The following is a 25,611-nucleotide window of genomic DNA, read 5'->3' on the forward strand; positions in this document are numbered from 1 at the left end:
TTCCATGGGCAACCTGTTTCAATACTTGATAATTATTTCAGTGAAGAAATTTTTCCTGGTATCCAACCTGAATCTCCCCTGGTGGAACTGCAGGCTATTTCCTCTTGTCCTGTTGCAAGGGAGCAAAGTGTTGACCCCTCTTGTTCTGTCCTGATGCCCTATACTGGCTCTTGTAATACTGATTTTCTTAAACAGCTCAGGAAACACTGCTGCTAAAGCACAGACTACCCAGCCACAGAGCTATGCCAACTGCTCTTTTGCTGTTTGTGTTGATGTCTATAATGGGTTTTGGAAAATAAAGCAAATAAAGAAAAAAAAAAAAACCTAATAAAGTATCAAGAGCACAATGAAACTGAACAGATTTGTCAAGATAGCTGAAAAAAAATTATATTGCATTTCTTGAAAAGCCTGAAGAAACAGTTCTAAAATGAGCAGCTCTACCAGCACAGCAAAGCCCTTTAGTTAATCCAGGAGCTTCCAAATAAATTTAAACCAACTGTAAATTGAAAACTTTATGAAAAGTCAGAGTCAAGGTCTGAACTCATCAAACTCATTGGTTATCCACTTTACTGGCTTAGAATAACAAAAGTGGTATTTTTAATAAGACCAAAGCCACACAGAAGTGTTCAACAAAAAACTGCTACTCCAGATTTATTTAACTTTTTTTCTGCAGTTCACTAGCACTCAGAACAGCAAACAACATGCTCTGCTTTTAGCCTGTGTGAGGGATCTTTCTAGCAGATATTGTCTCTTGTGGCTGTTGCTAATGATGAAAGGCAGAGCTCAGCCTTTCTAGGAATTACCACATACTTGAGAGTGTTCCAGATGCACAGTCACAGGCCAACTCCTTGACATCTAGCTCTTCCCTCAGCTGCATCCTCCATGCACCCTGCTTCCAGACTTTGCAAGGATTATCCATTCCCCAGCTCCTTTATTTCTCCCAGCCAGCGACAGCCCTGTTCAGCACAGACAGCCACACTGAGTGCCCTCTCCACATAGGACTTACTGGTCCACTGGTCTGGGCTCAAAATACTTCCTTAGAGAAAAGGCTATGTAAATCACAAAAAATAGTTTCAAGAAATCCTGAAAGTATATCTACTTGTGAAACCACCATCAAGTAAAATCCAGTGACTATGACAACCTGAGTAGAAATTCTTTTGTGAGTATACTTTTTGAAATTTCAAGTACATCCAGCAGGTTTAGGAAATCTTGTTTTAACAGAACATCAGGATTTTAAAATTTTCTTCTTTCAGAAAAATCCATCTAAGGAACACAAGAGGAAAAAATGAGGACATAAAAAATTATCTGGACATTACAAGCCCTCTGGACATGTTTTGCTTTAGGACTACTTTTTATCTATCTATTTTGACAACCCCCGTGTGCCACAAAACTAACAAAAATTTGAAGTTTTCTTTCAGAGAAAGTAGAGCAATTCAGTTACTAGCATTAAAGTTTGACTGAGCTAGAAGCCAAAAGCATGTTCTTCTCTGCTGAACTTTCATTAATAAACCAAATTGCTTAACCATTCTCTCTGGAAGCCAAATAAAAAAATAACAGCAGGAATTACCAAAGCAGAATAATTTCAAGAACATCTAAACATAAACACTATACCTGAAATAGGTAAAGATAAAGAACAAATGAGGTAAAGCTATCTTTTTACTTGACTGATCCATACAGACACATGACCTGAGCACCGCAGCACTATCACTGCAGATTTCCAAGTGCTCTTTATTCCTCCACAACAGCAACAGGCTCAACTGAAGTTCTTGGTATAGTTTGGGAACTATATATATGTAACACAAATAAAATTTGGAACTTGATTTATCTTATCCTCCTCCAAGGTTTCAGCCTAAGCTAATGAAGTCTGCAGGAACTCCACATGCAGTGCAGGATAGTTTGGAGATTAGAACAGTCCCAGCAGATCAGATCACTGTGAATTGGCCAAAAGGGATCACTCATTGATTATTCCTGCCAAATCCTCTTTAAACAAAAGGACTGGAAGATGCCTTCACACACATAGCTCTTTAAGACAGTCTTCCTAGATCAATTGCTATACTATCATATTCCTCCATTGAACTCAAACCCACACAATCTATATCAAGTACATGCCCACTGGGAATACAATATGAATTTAGCATAATTTTAAGTATCAGATTTTTCCCATGAATACAGAAATTACCTTCTCAAGAACTCTTAAAATACCTTCATAATTAGTTTTGACACTGAAATACTACTATGATTCTATAGTTAAATCAGCATTACAAATGTAAAATATATCAGCTTAACTTACATCAGCTGAAGCATCTCCACACAGTATTTCCTCAGAGGCTTTCATGAGGAACAGGTCTTGTAGGTAATGGATGGGGTTGAGGATTAGGGAGCATGTGCCATTTTAGAGGTATGACAAGTTTCTGCCTACTTTGGGCACATAATTACCTTTCATTCTGCCTTGTATATGACAACACAGTTTCATCAGACCTCAACCATGCCCATTACAATTTCCCAGATAGACTTCAATGAGGTGGAATTTCTCATTACCAGAGCACAATTCATGAAGAAATCACTTTTATTCTTGAAGGAATAGGGTGGCTTGATATTAAACAGAAGGATTTAAACCAGTTCAGTGGAGCTCAAGAAACCTGAGTCACAAAGTGGCTGTTACCTCACAGGACATGTGTCAGGGCACAGGTAAGAAACCAGTGCCGAGTCCCCGTAAGGACAGGCCAATGAATAGCGAGACCCAAACTACTGTCACTCACAGCAGGTTCTTGAACCAGATGTGTTTTTATACTGCGTCATCTTCAAAATGCACCCACAGTCCCTCCCACTTACATTACTTGTGGCCGCCTCAACCACTCCAGCAAAAAATAGCTTTTTAAAGCTTCTCCGTTGCTTCCATCCCTGTGTTTGCCGACAGCCCCGAGGCGCTATGGCACAGAGCAGCCCGAGGCTGGCAGGCTCGGCAGGCTCGGCGGCGATCCGGCACGCTGCCGACACACCCTTCCCTCACGGCGGCAGAACGGGGCGGGCTGAGCCCTGAGGGCCGCGCCGGCAGGGGGCGCCCCGCGCGCGGCCAGAGCGCCCTCAGGGAGAGGGGCGGGTCCGGCCCGGCCGCTCAAGGACACAGCGGGAGAGGAACAAGCTGTGCCGAGCACCTGTGCACGGCGGGAGGCGAGGGTTAAAGCCTCCTGTAAGAATAGGCTGCTTCCCTCTAGTGGGTTTCTCTTTTTGTGACCGTGCTTCATACGGAAATATTGCTCCATAGGTCCGATCCTAACCCCTGCAGACAGACGGTGAAGCACAATGCAGGTGCCACATCAGGGAGGTTCAGCCCTCAGCACCCAGCCCGGCCAGTGAAGCTGCACAGCAAAGATGGGCACTAAGGGGTCCCAGATCACACAGTGTAGTCAGTGTTGAGGGTATGAGAAGCAAAGTTTCCTTTCAATGCTTGTGTCTTACCTTTATTAAAGGTGTTACAGAACAATAGCCAGAGCATGCCAGTTTGCTAGCAAAGAGGTTAAGAGTAGTAGAGAACAAAAGAGGATAAACAACTTGGTGACAAGCAGGTTTCTCTATTTTCTCACTGCTGTTGTCAGACAGTGATGCTGATTAAACAGTGAGAAATTGCCCCTGGAAGATACCAAAATTACATTTCTTCTCCAAGTGATCCCAAGCTTTTGCTTCACAAACTCTGGAAAATTGTCTGGAGAAGCTAAGATACCACTGTCACTCCAGGAACTTTCTTCCTTTTTGGATAGCTGTGCACATAGCTTGCAGACAAAAAAGGAAATCTTTTACCAAACATCAGTAAACTTGCATTTTCACAGTAGCACTGGGAAAAAAAAAATCTGTATCTTGCTCAAAAAGGATGAAATCTAACCAAACAACCTACAGCTGTAGATTTGATTCTTTAAACATATTCTAGTTTCCAGCTTACAGTAGAACCAATCCAGAAAGACAAAAGTCAGCTTACTTGGCTTCAGAGGACCTTACACAGTGAGTGAGGCAAATGTAACTAGGGCTGCACTTTAAAGAGAGTGAAGTTTTACTCATCCATCATACCTTTTGTTTTCTAGTATCAGTAGGTGATCATCTTTAAGGAGGTTGAGGGATCAGAATTGGGGAATATACCAGTTGCACTTTACAGATTAACAGCCACAAAAACAAAAAGCAACTATACAACCCCGGGTTTCACAAAACTAGCTTCATTTGTAACACTTGACGCAACAAGATTAACTGCAACAAGTGAAGAGAGCTACATCCGTAAAGTGCTATTTTTGTCAGAAGTGGCTAAAAAAAAAAAAGCACAACTACAACAGATTTGGGTATTCGGTGGTGAGATTGTCGATGTCCTCCAAGTATTTCATTTCAAGCTCTGTGTTTTTTGATGAAATTGATGAGCCCATTTGTTGAGCTATCATGAGATGTCACTGGAGCATCTGACTCCAGTTCAGGCTCAATTTTCTTGGCAAGTTGTTTTCCAAGCTCCACTCTGCATTTATAAAATCAGAAGAAAAAAAAGCAATATTAATGCTACCAACTTACTGTATTTACTATAAGCCATTGATATTACAAGTAGATGCTGGTAAAAAGCAACTTCCCAGTGAACACTGTGATATTTTACCCCTCAAAAATTACTGTCAAAGTATTCAACTCAGTGCCATTCATGAAAAACTGGAGTTCTCATAGTTGCTCAACTGAGCAGACAGCTCAAATTACAGGACATCTAAGTGAAGATTTTGTTTTAGAAGTCAAGCAGAGTCTTTTCACCTCAGTATTCACTTGTGTTCTGCAGCCTGCCCCAGTGCAGAATGCATTCAGCTGGCTCCTGTTCGTTGTTGAACAGGACAGTGCTCATAACTCATCACAAATCATTCATAGGTGATTTGTGTCACCTGAACAATGAACAGCTGAGTTGCAGCCTGGAAGCATCCCCAGCAGGTTCTGCTACAGTATTTAGTTATAGAACATGCTGTGGTTGCGTAGCACTGAAGAACACATACAAAGACTAAGGCAGCTTAGTGTAAACTAATATTCTACACCTGTAGAGCACATGTGCTCTTCAAAACAACCCCTCACAGCATAGGCAGGCTGCATCTGAAAAATCTTATTTCCCAATCCCTCTACCTAAGCCTACATACAGTATGTTGTACAGTTCATATTACTACAGATTAAAGAATCTGATTAGCTCCTGATTAAGTCTTTCATTTTTAAGTGACACAGTGACAGACTCCTCCAAGCTGCTGTTGTGCTCATGGAGCTCCAGCACAGCCCTCAGTCACAGATGAAGCCTGCATGAAACCAAGGGCTCCCACATACACAGACCTCTGCCAGGAATGTTGTCTCTCAGGAAAAATAAAGAGGTGGTCAATCAGACCACCAGTAGTAGGTAGTTTGAGTGGCTCAACAGATGCCACTCAAACTGCCTACTAAATGTTTCTAGAGATAAATTTTTTTTTTTTCCACACACTATAAAGAAGACATTTTCCTTCCTAATTCTCAGGGCACATGTTCAGCTTACTTGACTATCTTCCTCACTACTGCATCTTTTTTACATTCATAGTATTTTTTTAAATTCAACCAAACAGAGGTCCTTAGCCAAAATTGTTATCTACAAGTCATTATGCATGGCTAACCTATGCATAATGCATTATGGCATGGTAACCTATCCCCAGAAAATCTGTTTTCATTTAAAGCCATCCCATAATCATGCACTCTAAATATAAAACTCTTTCATTGTCTTTTCTCTAACTCATGATAGATTCAATAATCTCTTAAGTATACAAGAAACAAACCAAGGAAACTTACCCCCACTGGTCATAACTGTTAATGTCCCAGACAACTCCTTGAACAAATATCTTGTGCTCATACATGGCTATAAACAGAAAGAGATTTATCAATAAACTTGATCAGAAAATCTTCATTAGCATTCACAGATGAGAAATCTATTTACTTACCAATGATGGCTCCCAGGGTGAAGGGGTTGAGTTTTGTAAACACGATCGAATTGGTTGGTCGATTTCCCTCAAAGACCTTTCAAAACAAGAGTTACATTGTCATCTCATATGTTGTAAAATTTACATCAGAAACTTGCAGGTTTTATTCTCAAGTCCACACTAGACTATTTGCATTAGCAGCAAATACAAAGTCCTGAAAGCTTTAAAGGCCTTCAACCATAAAACTGTATCACTTCCATGTTTTATCACAAACACAATGGAAAACGTGTCTCCAAGCATCACTGCTGGCTACTGTGGGCTACAAGAAGTAACCCAAAAGTCACTAGTCCGGGGCAGTGCTGAAATAGCCCATCTTTTCTGGGACACCCCACAAGGCTCCAGAGCCAAAGTGCTGCTCACAGCCTGTTCCAAGTGCCCTGCCAAGGTCCCACCAGTGCCACTCCATCCCAGCTGCCCTGCCACCCCCAGCAAAGCCCTCACTACCACAGCACCTCATGAGCCTCCAAGGTACCTTGTGGGGAAGGAGCTTCTCCAGAGCCTCTCCGCTCAGCCCAGCCGCCTGAAGCTCCTTGCGAGCCTCATCAGCCGTCTTCCCTTTCATCAAGGCCTCAGTCTGAGCAAGGAAGTTGGCCAAAAGGATCTAGCAGGTAGAAATAAACACAAGTTACCCCTTGCAGAGCTGGAAGAGTGGTACCTGGTGCTTGAACTAAGACCTAGTCTAGACTTACAAGTCAGTTTTAACACTGTGGCAGTAAAATATGCAGCAGTTTTAGCTATTGCTTCCTACCTCAGAGTACAAAGAGACTTAATTACTATTTTAGAGTACAAATATACAAAGACAACCAGGACAGTTTTCCAGAGGACCAGAGGAGCCAGGACTTCACACAGCCCTTTCACCCAGTATAGTCTATGACTATCTCATGCTACACCCTATCATGGAAAAACATGGAAATGTGCAAAGATTAGTCAAAGCTAACCAGCTAAGATGTACTTACTCATCTGTATGCAGGAAAATCCCCACAGCTTACCATACACACCAATCCCTACCAATGCACTGCAAGGTTTTAGTTTAATGCTCCCTGCCTAACAGCCTGCAAATTTATCTGTGGTTTTGTCTTACCTGAAGATACAGTAAGTTTTTCATAGTCAAATGAAATCTTTTCTCCCCTTCTTTTGAAGGGGAGAAATTTTCACCTGTATTTGGTGTTACTTGATGAAAAACTACTATTACACAATTTAAATAGCACTTGTATACTGAAATCATGACAAGACTGAAATGCAGTGAATAAAGATGCTTTTTCTGAAGTATGCAGTAAATATTTGACCTGAACATGTTTCCACCTTTGAAGTTAAGAAAAATCTTAGTTCATTGAAAATCCTTAGTCAGATGATACATTAAACTGAAAACTGGACAGGTTAAAAACATCTATGCAGAAGGCCATCACTCCAGCCATACCATTATATTCACCAAATTTTGTCCTAGAATTTAAGACTTGAAAGCTTCCTCAGAGATGCTGTCACATCAGGTCTGAGAATTTGCTTCTTCCTACTCTGCAAGACTTACATTCCTTACAATTCTTCAAGGAGTTTTCTCTCCAAATACTTAATTGCTTAACTCTTTCCAGCTTCCCACAGGAAGCTTTCCTTCCCAGTAGGCCCACAGGAAACACCACTGAGCTGCCTCAAGAGCTGTCATTGCAATTGCTTCAAGAATAAACATACCACAGCATTATATATTACATACAACATGCAATTATAATTTAGATATTTTTAAATCTATTGTGAATGTTGACAGAGCCTTTGCGTATAGTTTCAAAGGGACATTTAGAAATATCACACAATGCAATACCAAGTAAGCTTCAGTGCTTTGAGCCACAATAAATAGGGTGCCCTAACTAAGAACTTACCTTGTGATGCAAGCCATTTCTGATGGGGTGCTGGGTCTGCACTGGGATCAGGAAGTCACAGGGAATCATGCGAGTTCCTGTAAGAAAAGCCAGGTCAATAACCCTGCAACAGGTAAGTCTTAGAAAAACCTTTACTTCTCACCCCATTTTCAGAGTTACTGGCAGACTCAGTCATTTTTAAAAGCCTTAGGGAAGAGCATTATTATCTGCAGCAGGGTTAAGTAACAATACAGCTCAGTAGTTTCACCTTTATTTGACCACCTTATTGTAGCTAAAACCTGCATCTTGTAGCCTTCACAAGCCACTAATTAAAAACTCCATAGCAATGTGATGCTAGGTTAGATAAGACTCCAACATCTAAACAAGTGCAAACTCTGCAGACTCCTGCAGCTCTGTAGCCATTCAGACTTTAATTCCAGAACAAGGTATTTAATAGTTTGTTTACCTTGGTGAATGAGCTGGTAGAAAGCATGCTGCCCATTGGTGCCAGGCTCTCCCCACACAATAGGGCCAGTGCTGTAGTCCACACGAGAGCCTTTCTTGGTAATGTACTTGCCATTAGACTCCATATCACCCTAAAGAAGGGAAGGCCAGGACCACTCAGTATCAGTACAAGTTTCCATATATACTTCACCTACAATAAATAGTGCTTGTTTAGAGAAATTTTCTAAGCATCAGGGATACAGCTGCCTAATTTATGGACATCAAGATAAGAGGTATGAGGAAAAGGTCTTTAAGTGAGCAAATAAGCTGATATTGATCTTGGCACCAGGCTCTTTAGGCAGCTGATTACATGAATTAAGTGACCACAGTTCTAACCGACACATGCATTCAGGTCCCTGAACCAGGACAGCAGCTTATCTCCACTTTGCTGTAGGAAGCCTTGCTCTGCCCAGCCCTACCTGCTGGAAGTAGGCGGCAAAGCGGTGCATGTACTGGTCATAGGGCAGCAAGGCGTGCGTCTCACAGCCGTAGCAGTTGATGTACCACACCCCCAGCATGGCCAGCAGAACGGGCACATTCTTCTCCAGGGGGGCAGTGTGGAAGTGATTATCCTAAGTGACACAAAGGAAAGTTACACTTCTGATAAAGCAGCTGCCATCCCTCCCAACTCCTACACTGTTTTTATTGTTGTGTTGATTCAATGAGTGCTTCCCACAAACTGTCAAGAGGACATGGGGAGCTGAACTTTAGAAACCAACCTGCCTTCAGTTTCCTTACTAACAAGTCTAAAAGAGGAACATCTGAAATGGGCATCCCACACTCACCATCCAGTGGGCTCCGGCAAGCAGACTCTCAAAGTTGTCAAAACCTAACAATGGAAAGAAGTCAGTTTGTATTTACTATTAGAACTGAAACTTCATTTTTCTTATAGAGAATTGTGAAACAGTTTTGGTTCCCTGTTTGCAGCAAGGGCTCCCAGCTACTAAGAGTTTAAAGCTGCACTTAAGACTTCTCCTGAAATTTGCATCCCATAAGCCAGGTATTTGCTTATGCCTGAAGCCCAGACTTCAGAGCAAGTCCAACTTCATGAAACATGATTCAAAAACCTTTGCTTAAAATCTCCATTCAGGCAGAATGAACAACTAGAAGGAAAACAGAGGCATTTAATACAGAGGCTGCTTTGAGGCCACAGTTTTCAGCAAGTCTGAACACTTCACAGCCAGTGGAAGAGACATCCCCAAAAAAACAGGGCAAGGTTAGTACAGCAGGGATTTCTGCACTTGTGTGAGGAAAAACAGCTCTAATAAGATATTCTCAAAGAAAAAGGCTACTCCTCCCTTCCCTCTTCTCTCTTAACAATTCACCTGAGCTTTCTTTGCTTCATAGTTAGGGTATTTAAACCTCCATTCACTTTCCCAAATGAATAGTTTCACTAAGGCTAGTGTTTCCTGCAAAAACAGAAATCCTGATTCTTACATAGCAATTAGGAGGTGAAGCATTTGGAATCAAAGCAGCAGCTCTACCTATGGTCAGAGGCCAGCTGTGGGAGATGAGGGGTCTAAGAAGTGCAGATAGGCTGGCACATCAGCAGTCAGCACCAAATCTGTCTGACAGCAGCAATGAATAGTTTATTGCAGACAAAACAGTAAGTGCCTGACTTGCTTATTTTGCTCTTATAATACGTTTTTTTACACATGAAAACTCCTATTCATATAATTCCAAAAAACACCAAACCCAACGTTATTCTTTTAACCCCTGTCTAAGAGAATTCTAACTTTTGTCTAGAAAAATAAACGACATTATAGGTTCAGACTTTAAACATCTAAAAAGCAGTGATGAGGGAACAATCATCAGGCCCGATAGCCCAGACAAAGTACTGGGAACAAAAGGAATTAACAGGAGACAGAGATAGTTAACAATGCTAAACAGAGCTCATATGCAGACCTGGAGACAGGATTTTGGTGTTTAGTGTGTGTATACTTACAGATACTAAATATTCTACCTCAAGTTTAGGAATGCCAGTTGCAAAGTCAGATTTTCAACACTGACACAGCTTTACATAAATCAGGCACTTTTGGCTATGTGACTAAAGCAATGGAATTTAACTACTTGTACTCAAGTACAGGGTAATTTCTGAAACTGTATTTGCAGTACTAAAATATCAACATTTCCATTGCATTCCAGGTCATTTTTTAGCACCCACATTCAACCACTTAGAGTAGGCAGGTAAATAGGATTTGCCCCAAATCTGACTCACAATCTACGATTGTTAACATATTCCATAGTTATATTCCTGAAGCAAGCAAGCAATTCTTGGCATGGTGACATCACAGGAATACCTACCAATATGCAGGGCAATGGAGAGACCAATGGCAGACCACAGGGAGTAGCGGCCACCAACCCACTGCAAACAAGAGATGGTTGACAGAGAAGTGCAAGGCTTTTACATCCAAACTATTAGAAAACAGCAGCATGTGTTCAGACTGTTCCCAGCAAAATCAATACTCTTTCTGGTGATAGTTCACTGTATATATTTGGCACAGACAAGGGAACCTGCACTTTACAGTGCACCCTAATGAATCCTTTAGTATGCCTTTTCTGAGAGTCTGAAGTTATCCTACTTGTCCAATTTTTAGAACATCTGTTGAAGTAGATACCTTAATGCCAGTTCACTTCCAAATCCTGAATTGGCAGCTTATATAACTGCTTTCATAGTATCATAGGGAAGGCCTGCTTCAGCAAAATTCTGACACTTAGGAAAGGGAGCATTCCAAAAAACTTCTGAACAGCCGCTCATTTGTCAGGCAATTAGTCAATGAGACAAACCAACCTGCTTCTAATTAAGTATAAGGACCAAGACTAAGGGCAGTATACTTAAAATACGCATCTGCTACAAAATCTCCAATCAGGCTCCCATTTCTGATGCCTGACCTTTACCAGGCCTAGGTTATACACCATAAACACCAACAGGCAAATGTCACAGCTTATAATAACTACTTGCACAGAGGAATAAGCCAAGACTATCTCCTGTTACTCAACAGCTGATTAGATAGCTAAGAACATAGAAGACTCCTCTTCAGACCTTTGACTGGAGGATTTTAAAGAATGGGCAAGAGTTCTCAATTTGCCTTTAGTTAAGGGCTTTCAGGTATTTCAGTGCACTGAACACAACTATAATTTAGGTGCTTTTGCAGTTTCCAGACATCTAGTTGGAATCCTCTTACTTGCCTCAGAAAAAGCTAACAGTTAACATCTACCACATAATATTAGACATTTACTTACATCCCAAAACTCAAACATGTTCTCTGGGTCAATTCCAAAGTCTTTAACTTTAGGCTAAAATAAACATGTAAAAACACCATAAGTAAAACCAGCAGTCATAAAAAGTTTTATACCAAGCAAACAAACACAAGTTAGGTATCTATTAAACAAAGAATATCACAACTACATCTATTTTTAAAAATGCATAGCATCTATCACAAAAATTACATTTTCATTTCCAGAAATAACTATCACTACTCACTATTAAAAACTGCATACATTCATTTTCTGATGAATCTAAGTGGCCATAAAGTTAAAGCTGGACTGACATTCAGTTTACATTTAACAGAACCATAATGTCAGTCCCTGACAGCCTGTCAATGACTGCAGTGTTGTGCTAATTGCTGCCAGTCACTCTACTTCATACTTTTTAATGAAGCACCACATCAGTACGCTCATCATAAGCTTTATTCAAACTGCCTGCACTACTTCTGCTCTTACCTGGAGTTTAGAATAACATTTGTTTATGTAACTGCATTCACACACACACTTAAGCAATTAGAGGTAACACTCATTAATAACAGGGTCATTTCAAGCACAAGAGCTCTCAGTTTCAGATTTAAAGCTCTAGCAGAAAAAGCATACATCTATAATCAAGGTTCTGTCTTAGTACAGTTCAATACTCTAGAAGTGTTTCAGTTACTTTGAGTAGAAAAAAAAGGCTTCCTTTCAAGAGGAATGCTGAAATTTGGTATTCAAGCATCTTAAAAGATAGGCTTCCCTACTGGATTTTAAAGTAAGGCTGTCTTAAAGGTACATAGGAAAAATACACTAGATTGGCTATACTTACAGCATTGGTAGACAAGGCAACAAAGTGCTTGGCCACAGCTGAAGGCTTAAGAAAAATAAACACACAGTTAGATCTAGAATTTAACTATTTTCATTTCTGGTTATAAAGTTGATCTGCTACCATTTAAACAAAAAGCTGTTGACTATCATCAGTTGTTTCTGTGTTATTAATTTGTAATCATCTTATTCAGATTCAGCTTGGGATTTGGCAGCACACCCAAAGAGAACATTCTGATGATATTCTCACCAAGCCCTCCAGAAGCATTCCCTCTTGAGAGGGGCACACCCTCTCCTTCAGAGTCTGTTATCAGCCTGGACACCACCACCACAGCTCTGGAGCAGATGGTGCTCAACATACACCCACTGCCCTGCCAGCCAGGGTCAAGAAACCAAGACAACTTGAATTACTGATAAAGGTCAAGCTCCAGATTTAGACCTCAGTCTTTCAGAAGGTGTTCTGGTGAACAAAGATGACTTGTCTGAACAGTAGTGTAAGGAGGAATTTCAAAGCCCAGCTTTCAAACTAAGTACAGTCACCCTGACTGGAACAGGTTACAGACCATCTTAATTACCTGAACAGGCAGTATCTGCTTTTTTCCTTTTAAGAGTCAGAAATAGAGAATGAGACAAATACAAGGTTTCTATTCATAGCACAGCCATCTGCCATAGAAATGTCAGTGTATCATTCCAACCATGGCTTCATTTCTAGTTTTTAAAGATTTGGCAATAATTTAAAAGTAATGCCATACACAGTATTATGTGCTTTCAATATCAGTAGTTCTACCAAATTATTGGTCAGCTCTAAGGCACACACTATACTATTACGTAACAGGCAAGACTGAAGGAACAATAGATGACAACTATTTATAATGAAAAACTAGTGGGTTTATCACTTTGATTGGACAAAATGGTCAGTCATTAACAAGTACTGAAATGATCTAAGTACATAATTTACTAAGCTTATGTTTGGGCAATTACTGGCTTTGCTCCAAAGCACACAGAATAATCATGAAGAAATTGCACAACAAAAGCTGTTGCATTCTGTTACTTAAGCTAAACATCTCAGACTTACATCATTAGCAGCACGCAAGAACCACTCTTTGGCCGTTTCTGCATTGGTGATGGTTTCCTGGGTGGTGAAAGTCTGCACATTGGAAAGCAAGCAAATAAGTAAAATACTGTTCTTAAAATGGAAACAACTTCAGGTTACTAAAGCATCACATGTTCAGATAACCAGAGCAGAGCAATTCTAGATGTTCATAATACACTGCTGCTGCCAGATTACAGAAAAAAGCAAGCTTATGAATCCAGTAAACACTAATATTGCTAGATTTACCCATCTAGTTTTAAACTAGTATGTATCTGAGATCTGAATAATTATTCCCCATCTCCTACCTTCCCACTCCCCAAACTGTTCTGCAAAACCTTGAGAATAAAGTCTTCACTTTAGTCTTTTACTAAAAAAATTAAGTTTTACTGTTCAACTAAAAACAAACTAATTGAACATCAAAACAGGATAACCCAGCTGGACTGTCCTATTGTTCTTCAATTCCTACTTTTTCATGGAAGAACACTCATTTCTGCCAAGACTCTTGTCACAATTTTTCACTGATTAGAGGAAAACATTTTCCTGCTTCATGAAGTGTGCACACAAGTTCAGTCATGCAGTTTTGCAAGTATCTACAACCATTCTGATTTACTCAGCCATCAAAATTTAGCTTTAAGGGTGACCATTAGATTCATCCTACTCTCATCCATCTCCAGAAATATTTCATTATGAAACATAAGCCTGTTATGGAAAGAAAAAAATGCCATTCATCCTCTTCCAAATATATCCAATTATCTAACTACAGTCTGGCAAACAAACTCAAGTGTTACTCTTTCAATTTGGCAGTTTTCTAAGCCTTTGAACCGTGATCCCTGGACTCAATTATTCCAAGTGACCATTAGTATTACTTTGTGTAATTTCCTTATTACTCCATAAGCTGTTGCTCAGCTGCAGCACTGCCAAGATAAGATAATGAGCATGTGTGCAGAGCATGGCCAGCACTGCACACATGCTCATTTGTTGCAGATTGTCTCCAACAGCAGAAAGGTTCTACTGTACTTTACAAATGAAGACAACCCAAGTTACATAACCATGAAGTTTGTCTCCACCCCCTTCCTCTTCTCAGACAGAAGCATTCCTCAGAGGAAGAGGGCTGCTGGCAATTATGCTTACAGAGTAAACTCTTAGCAAGGCAAGACTTAAAGGCAGCTATTCAATCTGTAATCAGAAATAAGTGTCATCTTATGAAGTACCAGCTGACTATCTTTACCTCTTTAAGTAAAGCAGCTTAGTATTTATAGTGCTCAAATAACTCAGCATTTAAGTTATTAAGGTGAAGGTATTTTGTGACTACCCTAAAATAAAATGGAGATTCTTGAAACTACATGCAATTCATTAATGCAAAAAACCAGAACACTTAACACGTAACACCGTACTTAAAATAAAGGACCAAAAGTCATTTAGGAATTAAGTAACATCCAGAATTTCAAAGAAATAATGACATTGGATCCTACACTCCACCTACAGAGAAGTGCAGGAAAACAAACTTTTGTGAATAAAACTGAAACTTGGACTGACTGAGAAATAAACCCCAAACAACATGAAATTTTTCATGTATCTTATTTAGGTTAAGTAATTCTCACCACTTGACTTACAGATCCCCAAGTATTTCTGCAGCGACACAAGCCTATACTGCAAGTTCAGAAAGAATCACAACAGGCCTGTTTAGAAATAATCCACACTGGAAGTCCCTGATCTAGACATTCCTGTGGACAGACATCTCTTCTGACTGAATCCTTTACAGGCAGAGCAAGTCACAGGCAGTGCTTGTATCAGACATACCTTTGATGCAATGATGAAGAGAGTAGTGTCTGGTTTAAGTTCAGCCAGGGTTTTGGCTATATGAGTACCGTCAATGTTGGATACAAACCAGACACGAGGGCCTCCCCTGGAATACGGTTTCAGGGCTTCAGTCACCATCAGAGGGCCCTGGATAGAAGCCACAATTAGATTTTATCCTCACTGTAAGCATGCACACAAAGATGTGCAGGGTGCATTGAAGTCAGGAGCTTACCAAGTCAGAGCCACCAATCCCAATATTGACCACGTCAGTTATTGCCTTTCCAGTGTAGCCTTTCCATTCACCACTACGGACCCTCTGTGGCAAGAAAAAAATAAAAATGCAATGACCATTTTATACTTACATTAAAGCTAGTGATGCCAACCCTGGAAATAGGCCTTGTTTTCAGGTATTGTTGTAGAAAGTTGACAAGGGCAGCTTTCAAGCCTCCAGACCTTAAGGCCTACAGTCAGGGCTACGACACTGCGTTATGTCTAAGATTGATGTTGCAGCGTGTTTTTACTTCTAACACTTACTGAAGTTAAACTCTCCCCTTCTGTGTGGATTGCTGTAGCACTTACAGTGTTTGCTAAAGCAAGAGACATCTATCCAAAAATTAAAACATCTTGGGCATTAAATGATTTACAACAAATATTTGGAACCTGAAGCAGCTCTTTAAGTGTCTAACTAGAAAAGACTTCGCCAACTGAACTGGAAGACAATATTAGTAAAGTCACAGAGATAAGAGATTTACTGGCAAACCAGACATTCTAAAAGCTTTTCTATTGCAAGTATGCTTTGCATTAGGATTTATTTCTGGGCTTCACCTTAACAGCACATGGTGCAAGTTCCTGCTCTGTTCTTGTTCTTTAAGAGTCACAGAGTTTCAAAGCAAAAATCACAATCATTAAATAACAAACTCTACATTGAATTTTGTCCATCATCTACCACCTATGCATTCAATCTGTTCCAGTCACAAAAGCAATCTTTCTAGTATCATGAGTACTTCCAAGTACATTCCCCAGTTCTAAAGCAATTTTTCTACAAAGCACTTGGTTATGCTGGTATTTGCTTTCCTTCACTACAAATGTTTAAGCTGTTCATTTTTCCAAACAGAAAATGCATTTTTAGTATGCAGCATTCCTCTACCTCATAGATGATACATACTCTTAAAATCCCATCTGCTAAGTGAGCGACTGAAACCAACATATTTGTTAGTATTTTCAAAGAAACTGCTTAACATGGTTTTTTATTTTGCAGAGAAGATACATCTGCATGGAAAATTATATTCACAGGCTTTGATAATTCAAATCATACAGCAAACAAGAGGATGGCACCCGTGAAAACTCTTGTTTTGCACTACCAAAACCTCAATCAGCTAGAAATCCTATGGTGGCAGACACCACTGAATTTCCATGGCCATTCAATTATCACAGCATATGAGGAAAGTACCAAATTCACACCAACTGGTGTCAGTTATTGTGATTTTGGAATTTATCATCAAGAAATGGACAGACCGCAAGCTCATTTTGCATAGGTTAGAAGTATGAGTTGGCAGTGAAACAGGGCACTACCACCTGCATAAGGCTCACAACAGCAAGCAAGCAGGTCCAGGACCTCACAGCCTTGTTTAAAACACATTAGAACTACTCAGGGAATTTTTACTGCAAACAGTAAAATCAAAGTAATTTGACCTAAAACCAGAAGGTCCTTAAGAAACTATTTAAATAGAGCATAAGCAAATAGCAACTGAGCTGGGAACTTCTACCTCTCTCCTGATTTTACACAAATGTTAAGAGGCAGTTTCTACCTCATGCAGCCAATTAGTTGAAAAATTAGCAAGAAATAAAGTAATACTTGAATGGTACTTAATGATTTACAAGACTTCCAAAGTACACACAAGATTACTGCTGAAAGAGCAAGATCTAGGGAGCCCATTAAAGATAAACCAAACTGGAAACAAAGAAAAGTGAATCAATAGAACCAGCTCCAACTCCATGCTTGAGCCAGAAATATCATAAGCCTCAAAGAAGGACACAATAATTCACGTGAACCAGTCTACAATCAACACTTCACAACACACATGTAAGAACCTGGCTGCATATAGAACAAATATATGAAAAATAAGCTATGGTGGTACTATACCTGACAGAAATGTTTCATTTTGTCCAACACTTTGTTTACTTCTGGAACAACATCCTTCCCATCCACAAGGATTGGCACATTGGAGCGATTTCTCAGAGCAATGTGAAGCACAGCTCGGTTCTGAAACAAAGGAAAGAAATCAAGCTGAAATGCTTTCCAGTTATACCCCAGGGCCTCAGATGCCTCATCCAGCAGGCAAGTACAATCCTCGAGATTTAAAACTCCTTTAGATTAACTGTGATTAGTAGAGCAGTATTTTCAGTGTGTGTACATACACACAGCAGCAGCTACCTCAATCACCCTCTCACTTCAACTCAGTGCAGGGGGCTTATGACAGCACAATATGCACAGTAATAGTTTACTTGGGAAAAAAGGCTCAAAATCCCTTTAAAAGTGTTTAGAGATTGAGGTTCAGAATTCAGCAATATTCACTACTCAGTGATCTTTATTTTGGCATGCTTTAGGTATACAAGAATGAAACTGTTTCTTATGGTGACAACAGTGAAAAATCAATTACAACAAGCAGCTGAAGTTATTTTCTCTGGCATCTTCTCAATTATCCCAAGTAGACCATTTCATACAGGAAAAGACAAATAACTTAAACATTTGACAACAACAGATACAATAGCCACATCCCTCCATCCACTGCCCACAATTAAATGTTGCCTGAACACTTGCACACCAAATATGTAGGCAGCCGTTGTGTTTAAGACAAAAATCTCTGAGCACGCACCATTTTATATTACTTCTCCACTGTTACACATAAAGCAAAGCACTGAAATCTGGCCTGCGGTTCAGCTGTTTAAGAGCTTAACAGTTTTAATCTAGAATGAAAGAATTAGTCAATACTAATGAACAAATTAAAAAATTAGTCTGCTCTATCTCATTGTTCCTTACTACAATGGGAGGCATTGTGAGACAAAGACAACACAGACAATATGAACTGCCAAGTTATGATTTAAATACCAAATGCTAATTCAAAAATCATTGAGTTTGTGATTACTGACATGGAATACAAAAAACCTCTTTCACTTGGTAATTAAAGTATACCCACCCAAATTTGGGGTGAACAGAGAATTTTTTTTGCAGCACTCAGCCACGGGATGTATTTGGTAAGTACTGCTCACTATTAGGCTTGAAGGATGCTTTGTCTAATCAAGAGCAGTCATCATACTTGACCTGATCTCTACAGCTAAGCAGAAGTATTCCCTAAACATCATGTAGGCTATGAAGACTGTGATGAGTGATGATCCCAGTGATGAGTGGTCAGATGAGTTACCTTGTAATGCTCTTTGTACCATATCAAGCTCCAAGTTTTAACTCGTCTGGGACAAACACCTGGCACCAACACACACAGGTGCACTATAAAGAATTTCCACATAAGCACACACCATGCAGCCAATGCCAGCAGCACCAAGTACAGACAAGTCTAAAATACTTCAGACAAATATCCAAAGAATGTTCTAAAGCAGATCAAGAGTAGTGGACGAGTCAGTTCTTGCTGCCAAGCAGCTCCCTTATGTCTTACTGCTTTAGGTTTATTCATGCTGTTTGACAGCATCCGGCTTAACATCTGACAATTTCACATTGTCCACCAGCTCCAGAGCCAAATGAACCTGATTTGATATTCTACACAAACAGAAAAATTAGGCAAACCCCATCTAAGTCAACTTCTGAATTGGAAAGAAGCAACTGAGAAACAGCCTGATAAAAAAAGAAGCATTTCTAGACGTTGAAGATATATAAAGTGGCATCAAGACAGGAGGAAAAGAGGGAGCTAGCAGCAGAAGCCAAATATATCACAGTTTATTATTGTGTTTTGGTGCTTTCTGTGAAAATTGCATCCTTCTGAGACTTCAGCTGCTACACCTGCTCTCAATACACAGCAAAGAACAACTCTATAGTCAGAGATAGGCTAACCCTGTAATAATTTGTGTTATGTGAGGCTAGTGAAAGGCAGTGTCTGACAAAACAACCCTCCAGACAGATTTAAGACTCCTCACCCTCTTTCCCCGCTTTCTTTTTTCACTAGCTACATCTGCAAATTGAAGGCATCAACACAGAAGGAACAGGAACCATTTCTCCAGTGAACTGTATGTTTGTGTCTGTGCCTTTTTACAAACATGAATCATTCACAAACAATACAATGTCCAAATGCCGAGTTGCACAAGCTGTTTGCTTAAGTAACAGCAAAATCAGTCAATAGCCAAGTCAAAGGAAATACTGGTTTCTCTGAATTTGACTCAAACATACTAAGTAGCCTTAATTTTTAATGCAGACTAATTAAACCCACTATGCTATTGAATACTCAGTTTTCATCCTATTTTTAATACCAGAAAAAGTACAGTTGGCTTTCTGTATGTTTTAGTAAAGATTTAACCATAACTACAACCTTCAGATCTACAAAAAGAGGAAGGTACTCATCCTCTTACTGAAATACGTGGCTAATTTCCCAAGACTGTTTATAGTCTTGATTTTTAAATGTACCCAAAGACAAGTAGCATCACAGCCCAAAGCAGAAAGTCTTACACAATCCTCCCTCACACCCTTTAGGCAGTTTACTAAGCTTTATGAACACTAACATTAGGCAAAAGCATTTAAGGGATACCTGGAATGCAATACTCTGCTCCATGCCCTTTGCAAGGTCTAACTCATCTTCCTCTCTACAAAAGAGGGAAGAGAAGAAAAAAAAAAAACACCAAAACATCTAAAATAAGATACACTGAAGGAAGCAGGTTTTTATCAAGAACTTTAAAATTTTCTCTTGAAATAGTGCAGCAAACATCACAACCACTCAGCATTTCAAAGGAGTATTTAAAGTAAGTTTTTTCAGGACTTTGCTTACACAGATGCATAAACATCCACAATACACAGGCACAATTAAAGTGGAAAGAACCATGGACAGAAATAGCCTTACCTCAGTGAAGTTGATCTTCTCTCCACTAAACATGCGCTCTCTGGCACTTTCCACACCCCTTGACTTTGCCTGAGAAAGGTAAATACAGATTCCTCTTAAAATAGCAGTAAGTCAACACACACTACACAAAGGTCCAGCTACATTAAGGAGTATGAACATTTAACACGAGACAGGGAAACAAAAATTATGATGGATTAAATGACCCACTAGATTCTAGGTTAAAAAAAAAAAAGCTTCTCCTTTTTTAAAGTAAGTATTTTTATGCAGATCTGCATTGAAAAATGGCTTTGTAACTTGGGGCTAGATGATAATGCAAGAATTTGAATCCTGCCAAGATTTGTAAACAGATGCCTTTTAACTTGTTAGCTAATGTTTATAAATGGTGCTAGAATAGTGAGTTGCAGGTAAAAACTATTTTGTTCATTAATGCAAGATTTTAAATAGTTACCAGTTCCATCAGCATTTTCATCACTTCTTCTGTAACAAGGTTCTTGGAGTAATCCAGTAAGATATCCCCATGGTCAGTATTCAAGGTCAAGCTGTCAAAACCAACAGGTTGTTTAATTGCACATTCCTGAAGGGTGGCTCTTTTAAGCAAGACAATGGTAACTCCACTATAGATTACAAAATAATGAGAATCCTAATTAGACTAAGTTATTAAAGAAGATGTGAGTGACCAATTTGCCCAACAAGTTTTATAAAATGACTGCTGTTTTCTTGAAAACCATGTTTTTCAACAACCTGAATTACAGTGTCCACTTTCTGCTTGTGAAAACCCAAATACAGTGAAGTATGTTTGATGTATAGTTGGACAATCAAATACTGTTTCCACTGAGCCACCAGCATTCTCTAGCAATAATAAACCTTTTCCTTATGTATTATCACTAAAGAGCTTGTCACATTCTTCTGCTGCTGGAAAATTAAACTGTCTTCCTACAGGTCCAAGTCTTCAACAAGTCTAATTTAAAAATCTGTACAACTTCACGTACCAGAAGCATTCTGTGAACTACTACACAGAATTAAACCCCATTTGTACATGGTTTAGTCTCACAGTCCTCATTGATTCAGTGGATGTCTCCAAATTATTTCATTAATGATCTGCAAGCTACAGCCTAACCCTTCAGAATACAGGCACTTGTATGTTCACATCTGAGAGGAAACACAGAAATGGTAGCCCAGTAGAAACCAAGTGAGCCCATTTGTATTTACTATCCTTGTATCTAAGTGATAGGTTCTACAGCTCCTCTAGGCCTTTACAGCATTCGATTTTTACCTTCAATTTCTTCTTCGCAATCATTTCCAACCAAATCTATGCAATTACTCTAACTGAAGGGTTGAATTCTGTAAGTCAGCCTTTGATAAAAGCACATCTTACTCTCCCTGTTGCTCCACACCCATCCCGCCCCCCCCACCCCCCCGGAAATTGCAGCCATCAAAATTCTCAGTGTTTCTGCCTTGTTCCTTGTCTCCTCTTCTTTTTCTTTCTCAATACCTGAGCACAGAAACATGCTCTGTCATTTCAGCTGCCACATATGCCAGAGACTTCACAGGGACACACCATCACGTAATTGTTATTCATACATAACATGACAGAGCAGGCACGATTCTTCAAAGGAAGAATGGAGCTGAACTTGCAATAACTGTAATAACCAGCAAGGCCTTAACATTTCAGTGGTTTCACTAACTGTTAACTTCATTAACTGTTCATTAACAATAACATCCTTTTTATGGTCTTAAAGTATAAGAGTGAATAAGGAAAGGAAGGTGTCTTCAAGCACAGTCTTAGAACCACATTTCTTTAGTAAGTGAGAACACAGACAAGCAAGAAAAAGCAGCATCAATGCTGTTAACCACCGTTCTCTTCAGCAGGCTGCCAACAGTGATCCTGAAACCCTGACCACTCAGCACTAGGATCCGTGGGATATGGCTAGCTAAAGGAAGGACTGGTTTGTCTCACCCACCACATTTGCTATTCACTGATACAGAAGAAAAATAAGAACAAGTCTTTGAAATTCGATGCCATTTATCTACAGACATCTCAGACTTGAACACATTTCATTAATGATACATCAAGATCATTGGTATACTAACACGTCTTCAGTTTGTAAGTTTAGGAATGCTTCCCCTGTATTAAACTGAGGATGATAGCCTCTCCCAGTGCTCTACTCCACAATGAAAAGGATTTCGTGCTTACTTGACATGTTTTACATCTACAATACATTCTTTTACATATATGAATGAAAATCAATCTCACTAGACCTATAAGACAGTATCTCATGAAATTATGGCTTGATTCAAACCACTGCTCATTTGAAGAAACTGCAGAAGTGTGCCACCCAAGACATTTGAGGCAAAACCAAATCAAGTAATGGCTACCAGATTTAACTTCCCACGCACAAGGTGAAGTGCACAGTATACAATGTAATCTTGTGTTAAGCCCTTACAGCAAGGGATCCCTCCACCCTTTGTTTAGACAGAAGCCCCAAACCCTGCAGCTGAGCTGTGATCTGCCCAACTACCCACTCTGCAATGCAGCAGCTCATGGCAGTGCTGCTCGGGGGGAACAAGAGCCTTGTCACGTAAGCCACAGCCACTTCTAAGTGATGCAGCCCTTAACCTGCAGCATCTCAATGACTTCATCTCCCATCACATTTTCCATTTGCACTGGAGGCTCTTTCTTATTCCTTGATAATGGACAAGCCAAGCAGAAGGAGCATCATTCTAGTGCTTTCTATCTGCATCAGGGGTACCTTTGTCAGCACCCAGGTATGTCTTACCTGCTGAATTTTATGATGGCTGCATCATATCTGTTCTAACCCTTTCAAAACCAGCAGTTTCTAGTGAACAACCCCTGTTGATAAGAACTGCTCCTACCAGACCTTACCTTACCACCTTGGGTGGCAAAGAAGGCAACAATCTCTTACAGGTGTGACTACACTTCTTATCAGGAAAACAGGATATACAAATTCTGAACTAGGAAAAAAAAAGGACAAAAGGAAGAAAGGATCTTCTGTATATCTATTCTATAGGATGCAATCAGTGAGTGTAAGCTTCTCACAATATTAAATAGATACTTGTGCTCAGATATAAAATAGATTAAAAACTATTCACACCAGTCTGAAATTCCTCCGGAACCAGTATCAGGAGCACTTTCACCTGGGTACCGCTTCTATTTTCCTTCTAAAAGGAAGGGAGTCAATGATTTTACAACAATATCTAGCAGAAATAAAAAAATATTCATAAAGCCTAATTTCACATGAGGGAAGTTGCAAACTGCATAGGACCAGGTGGCCAAACCTCCAGACTACTTTGGTTTTCAACAGGTATTAACTACCATCTTCCTGCTGATCTGGCTCAGAGTGGCCAGCACTGGTAAGAGTACCAGTGAAGCTGTCAGCTCTGCAATTGTACTTTGCTATGAGGAAGTTCTCCTAGACTAGAATGAAATGACTTATCAGGAAACAGGACTGCAATAATTAAAAAAAAAGGATTAAGATAGATGAAGTAAACTTAAGACACTTCAACTGTTTACTTATGGGCAGCACAAAAGGACATGAATTAGGGCAGCTATTTGAAATAAATAACCTCAGTACAGACCATTTCACCAAAAAAAAAAAAAATACTGGAGATAAGGAAAACTTGCAACAAGAACTAGGCCTACTAGTGAGGATCAAGCAGATTTGTATAAGATATTACTGATAAATTTCTTAACAATATAAAAAGCCACATTAAAAGTGCCAGGTGAAGTCAGTACTCCAAAAATTTAGCACACTTTTTCCATCGATGCAAGTGATATTTTATCACTCATATACTGATATGCAGGACTTCATATACAATCTTTAATTACAATGTAAGAATTTTCTAATGAGCTCAAAAGGGGAAAAAAAATCCCTTTACACAGGACAGTGATGAAAAGCTTGATGCGCACACTAAGTCTTATCACAACACTCTAGAACGGAGGGTGAGTTTACCTCTATGACCCAGGCTCACTTTAAAACTCAAATCTGGGATGCATCTCATAATATTAGACTTTTCCGACTGCTGCTATAGTACAACAACGTAACCACACACGTGCCTTCTCAGCACGGTCTCCAGCGTGCAGAAAATACGAGTCCCACTTCACAAGATGAAGGCGCTGAACGTTATCACGATGCTTCCACTTGTTACTTCCTCCTCTACCAAAACGCGCTGCAAGGCATTTTCTGTAGCAGCGATGGCGTGAGGCGAGGGAGGGCTAAACCTCCTCAACAGCCCCCGCTGCCCGTCTCAGGGCAGGGTCGTACGGGCGGAGGGGGCTCACAGGGATGCACGGCCCCTCGCGATTCTATCGAAGAGCTTATCATGACTAAGCACGGGGTGCGAGAGGCTGCGAGTGCCGGCCCCACAGTGCGGCTGTGCAAGAGCAGCGGGCGCTGTGCTGCCCGGCACGTACCCTGCTGCAAGGATGAGTCAAGGGCAGGCGGCGCGGCCGCCCCTCAGGGGCTGCGAGGAGCTCCCCCCGCCCCCGGCCCGGCCCCCCGGCGGCGCTACCGGCGCATGTGCCCGGGCCGCCATCGGCCGCGCAGCGCCCGGCGCGGCCCCGCCGTGGCGGGCACAGCACCGCGGGTCGTGCGCCATCCGCTCCCCGCCGGGCCCCACTCCCGCCCGGGGCTGCGCGGGGGGAGCGAGCGGAGCGGGGCCACGTAAGCTCTGCCCGCCCGGGCCCGGCCGGCACCGCGCCCCCCGCCCAGCGCGGCCCCGGCGCTGCGGCAGCACTCGCCCGGGGCCTCGCACGCGGCACCGCCCGGGCGCGGCAGCCCCAGGGCCCGCGGGCCGCTGCCCCACTCAGCCGCGAGCCGCCCGGCCTTACCTGAACTTCTGGAAGCGATCCTTGTCGGCCTCAAAGAGCTGCCGCAGGACGAGCTTGGAGGAATTGGCCTTGTGCCACTCCACCAGCTTCTTGAAATGGGGATCGCCGGACAGCGCCATGTCAGCGGGATGACCAAGGCAAAGCGGAATGAACCGGGCAAGGCGAGCGGAGCTGCTGCCGCCGCTTCCGCTTTTATAGCGGCGATGCGGCCTCCTGCGGCCGCCCCGCCCTGGCCTGGCCCGGCCCTCCCCTCCCCTCCCTCCGCCGTGGGATTCCCTCCGTGCCGCGCCAGACGGGGGGAGGAGCGGCCTGCGGGTCCCTGCGCGGGGGCGGCGGCGGCGACTGGAGCTGGAGCCGGAGCCGGAGCCGGAGCCGGAGCCGAAGCTGAGGCCGA

General features: G+C 41.2%; 1 protein-coding gene across 1 annotated transcript; it reads right to left on the minus strand.

The window, feature by feature from the left end:
- Nucleotides 1-3,434: 3,434 nt before the first annotated feature.
- On the minus strand, nt 3,435-25,400 carry GPI (glucose-6-phosphate isomerase). Its single transcript, XM_069026485.1, has 18 exons — nt 25,218-25,400; nt 20,817-20,907; nt 20,369-20,437; nt 17,452-17,571; nt 15,541-15,624; nt 15,309-15,455; nt 13,491-13,562; nt 12,420-12,464; nt 11,591-11,644; nt 10,652-10,712; nt 9,133-9,176; nt 8,767-8,919; nt 8,310-8,439; nt 7,865-7,941; nt 6,469-6,597; nt 5,958-6,033; nt 5,809-5,875; nt 3,435-4,492 (listed from the first exon to the last, which is right to left on the minus strand). Exons 1-18 carry the CDS (start codon nt 25,334-25,336, stop codon nt 4,369-4,371), a joined length of 1,662 nt encoding a protein of 553 aa, XP_068882586.1. The 5' UTR covers nt 25,337-25,400; the 3' UTR covers nt 3,435-4,368.
- Nucleotides 25,401-25,611: the final 211 nt, after the last annotated feature.

Source organism: Aphelocoma coerulescens, chromosome 11 (assembly GCF_041296385.1).
Source record: "Aphelocoma coerulescens isolate FSJ_1873_10779 chromosome 11, UR_Acoe_1.0, whole genome shotgun sequence".
In the NCBI taxonomy this organism is placed as follows: domain Eukaryota; kingdom Metazoa; phylum Chordata; class Aves; order Passeriformes; family Corvidae; genus Aphelocoma; species Aphelocoma coerulescens.

Excerpts from the sequence above, each read along its gene's own strand:
- GPI (XM_069026485.1), bottom strand. The coding sequence starts at position 25,336 with ATGGCGCTGTCCGGCGATCCCCATTTCAAGAAGCTGGTGGAGTGGCAC. Across the intron at positions 7,942-8,309 it reads CTACCAGCTCATTCACCAAG|GAACTCGCATGATTCCCTGT; the intron begins GTAAACAAACTA and ends CTTTTCTTACAG. Across the intron at positions 6,034-6,468 it reads AGAAGCTCCTTCCCCACAAG|GTCTTTGAGGGAAATCGACC; the intron begins GTACCTTGGAGG and ends TTGTTTTGAAAG.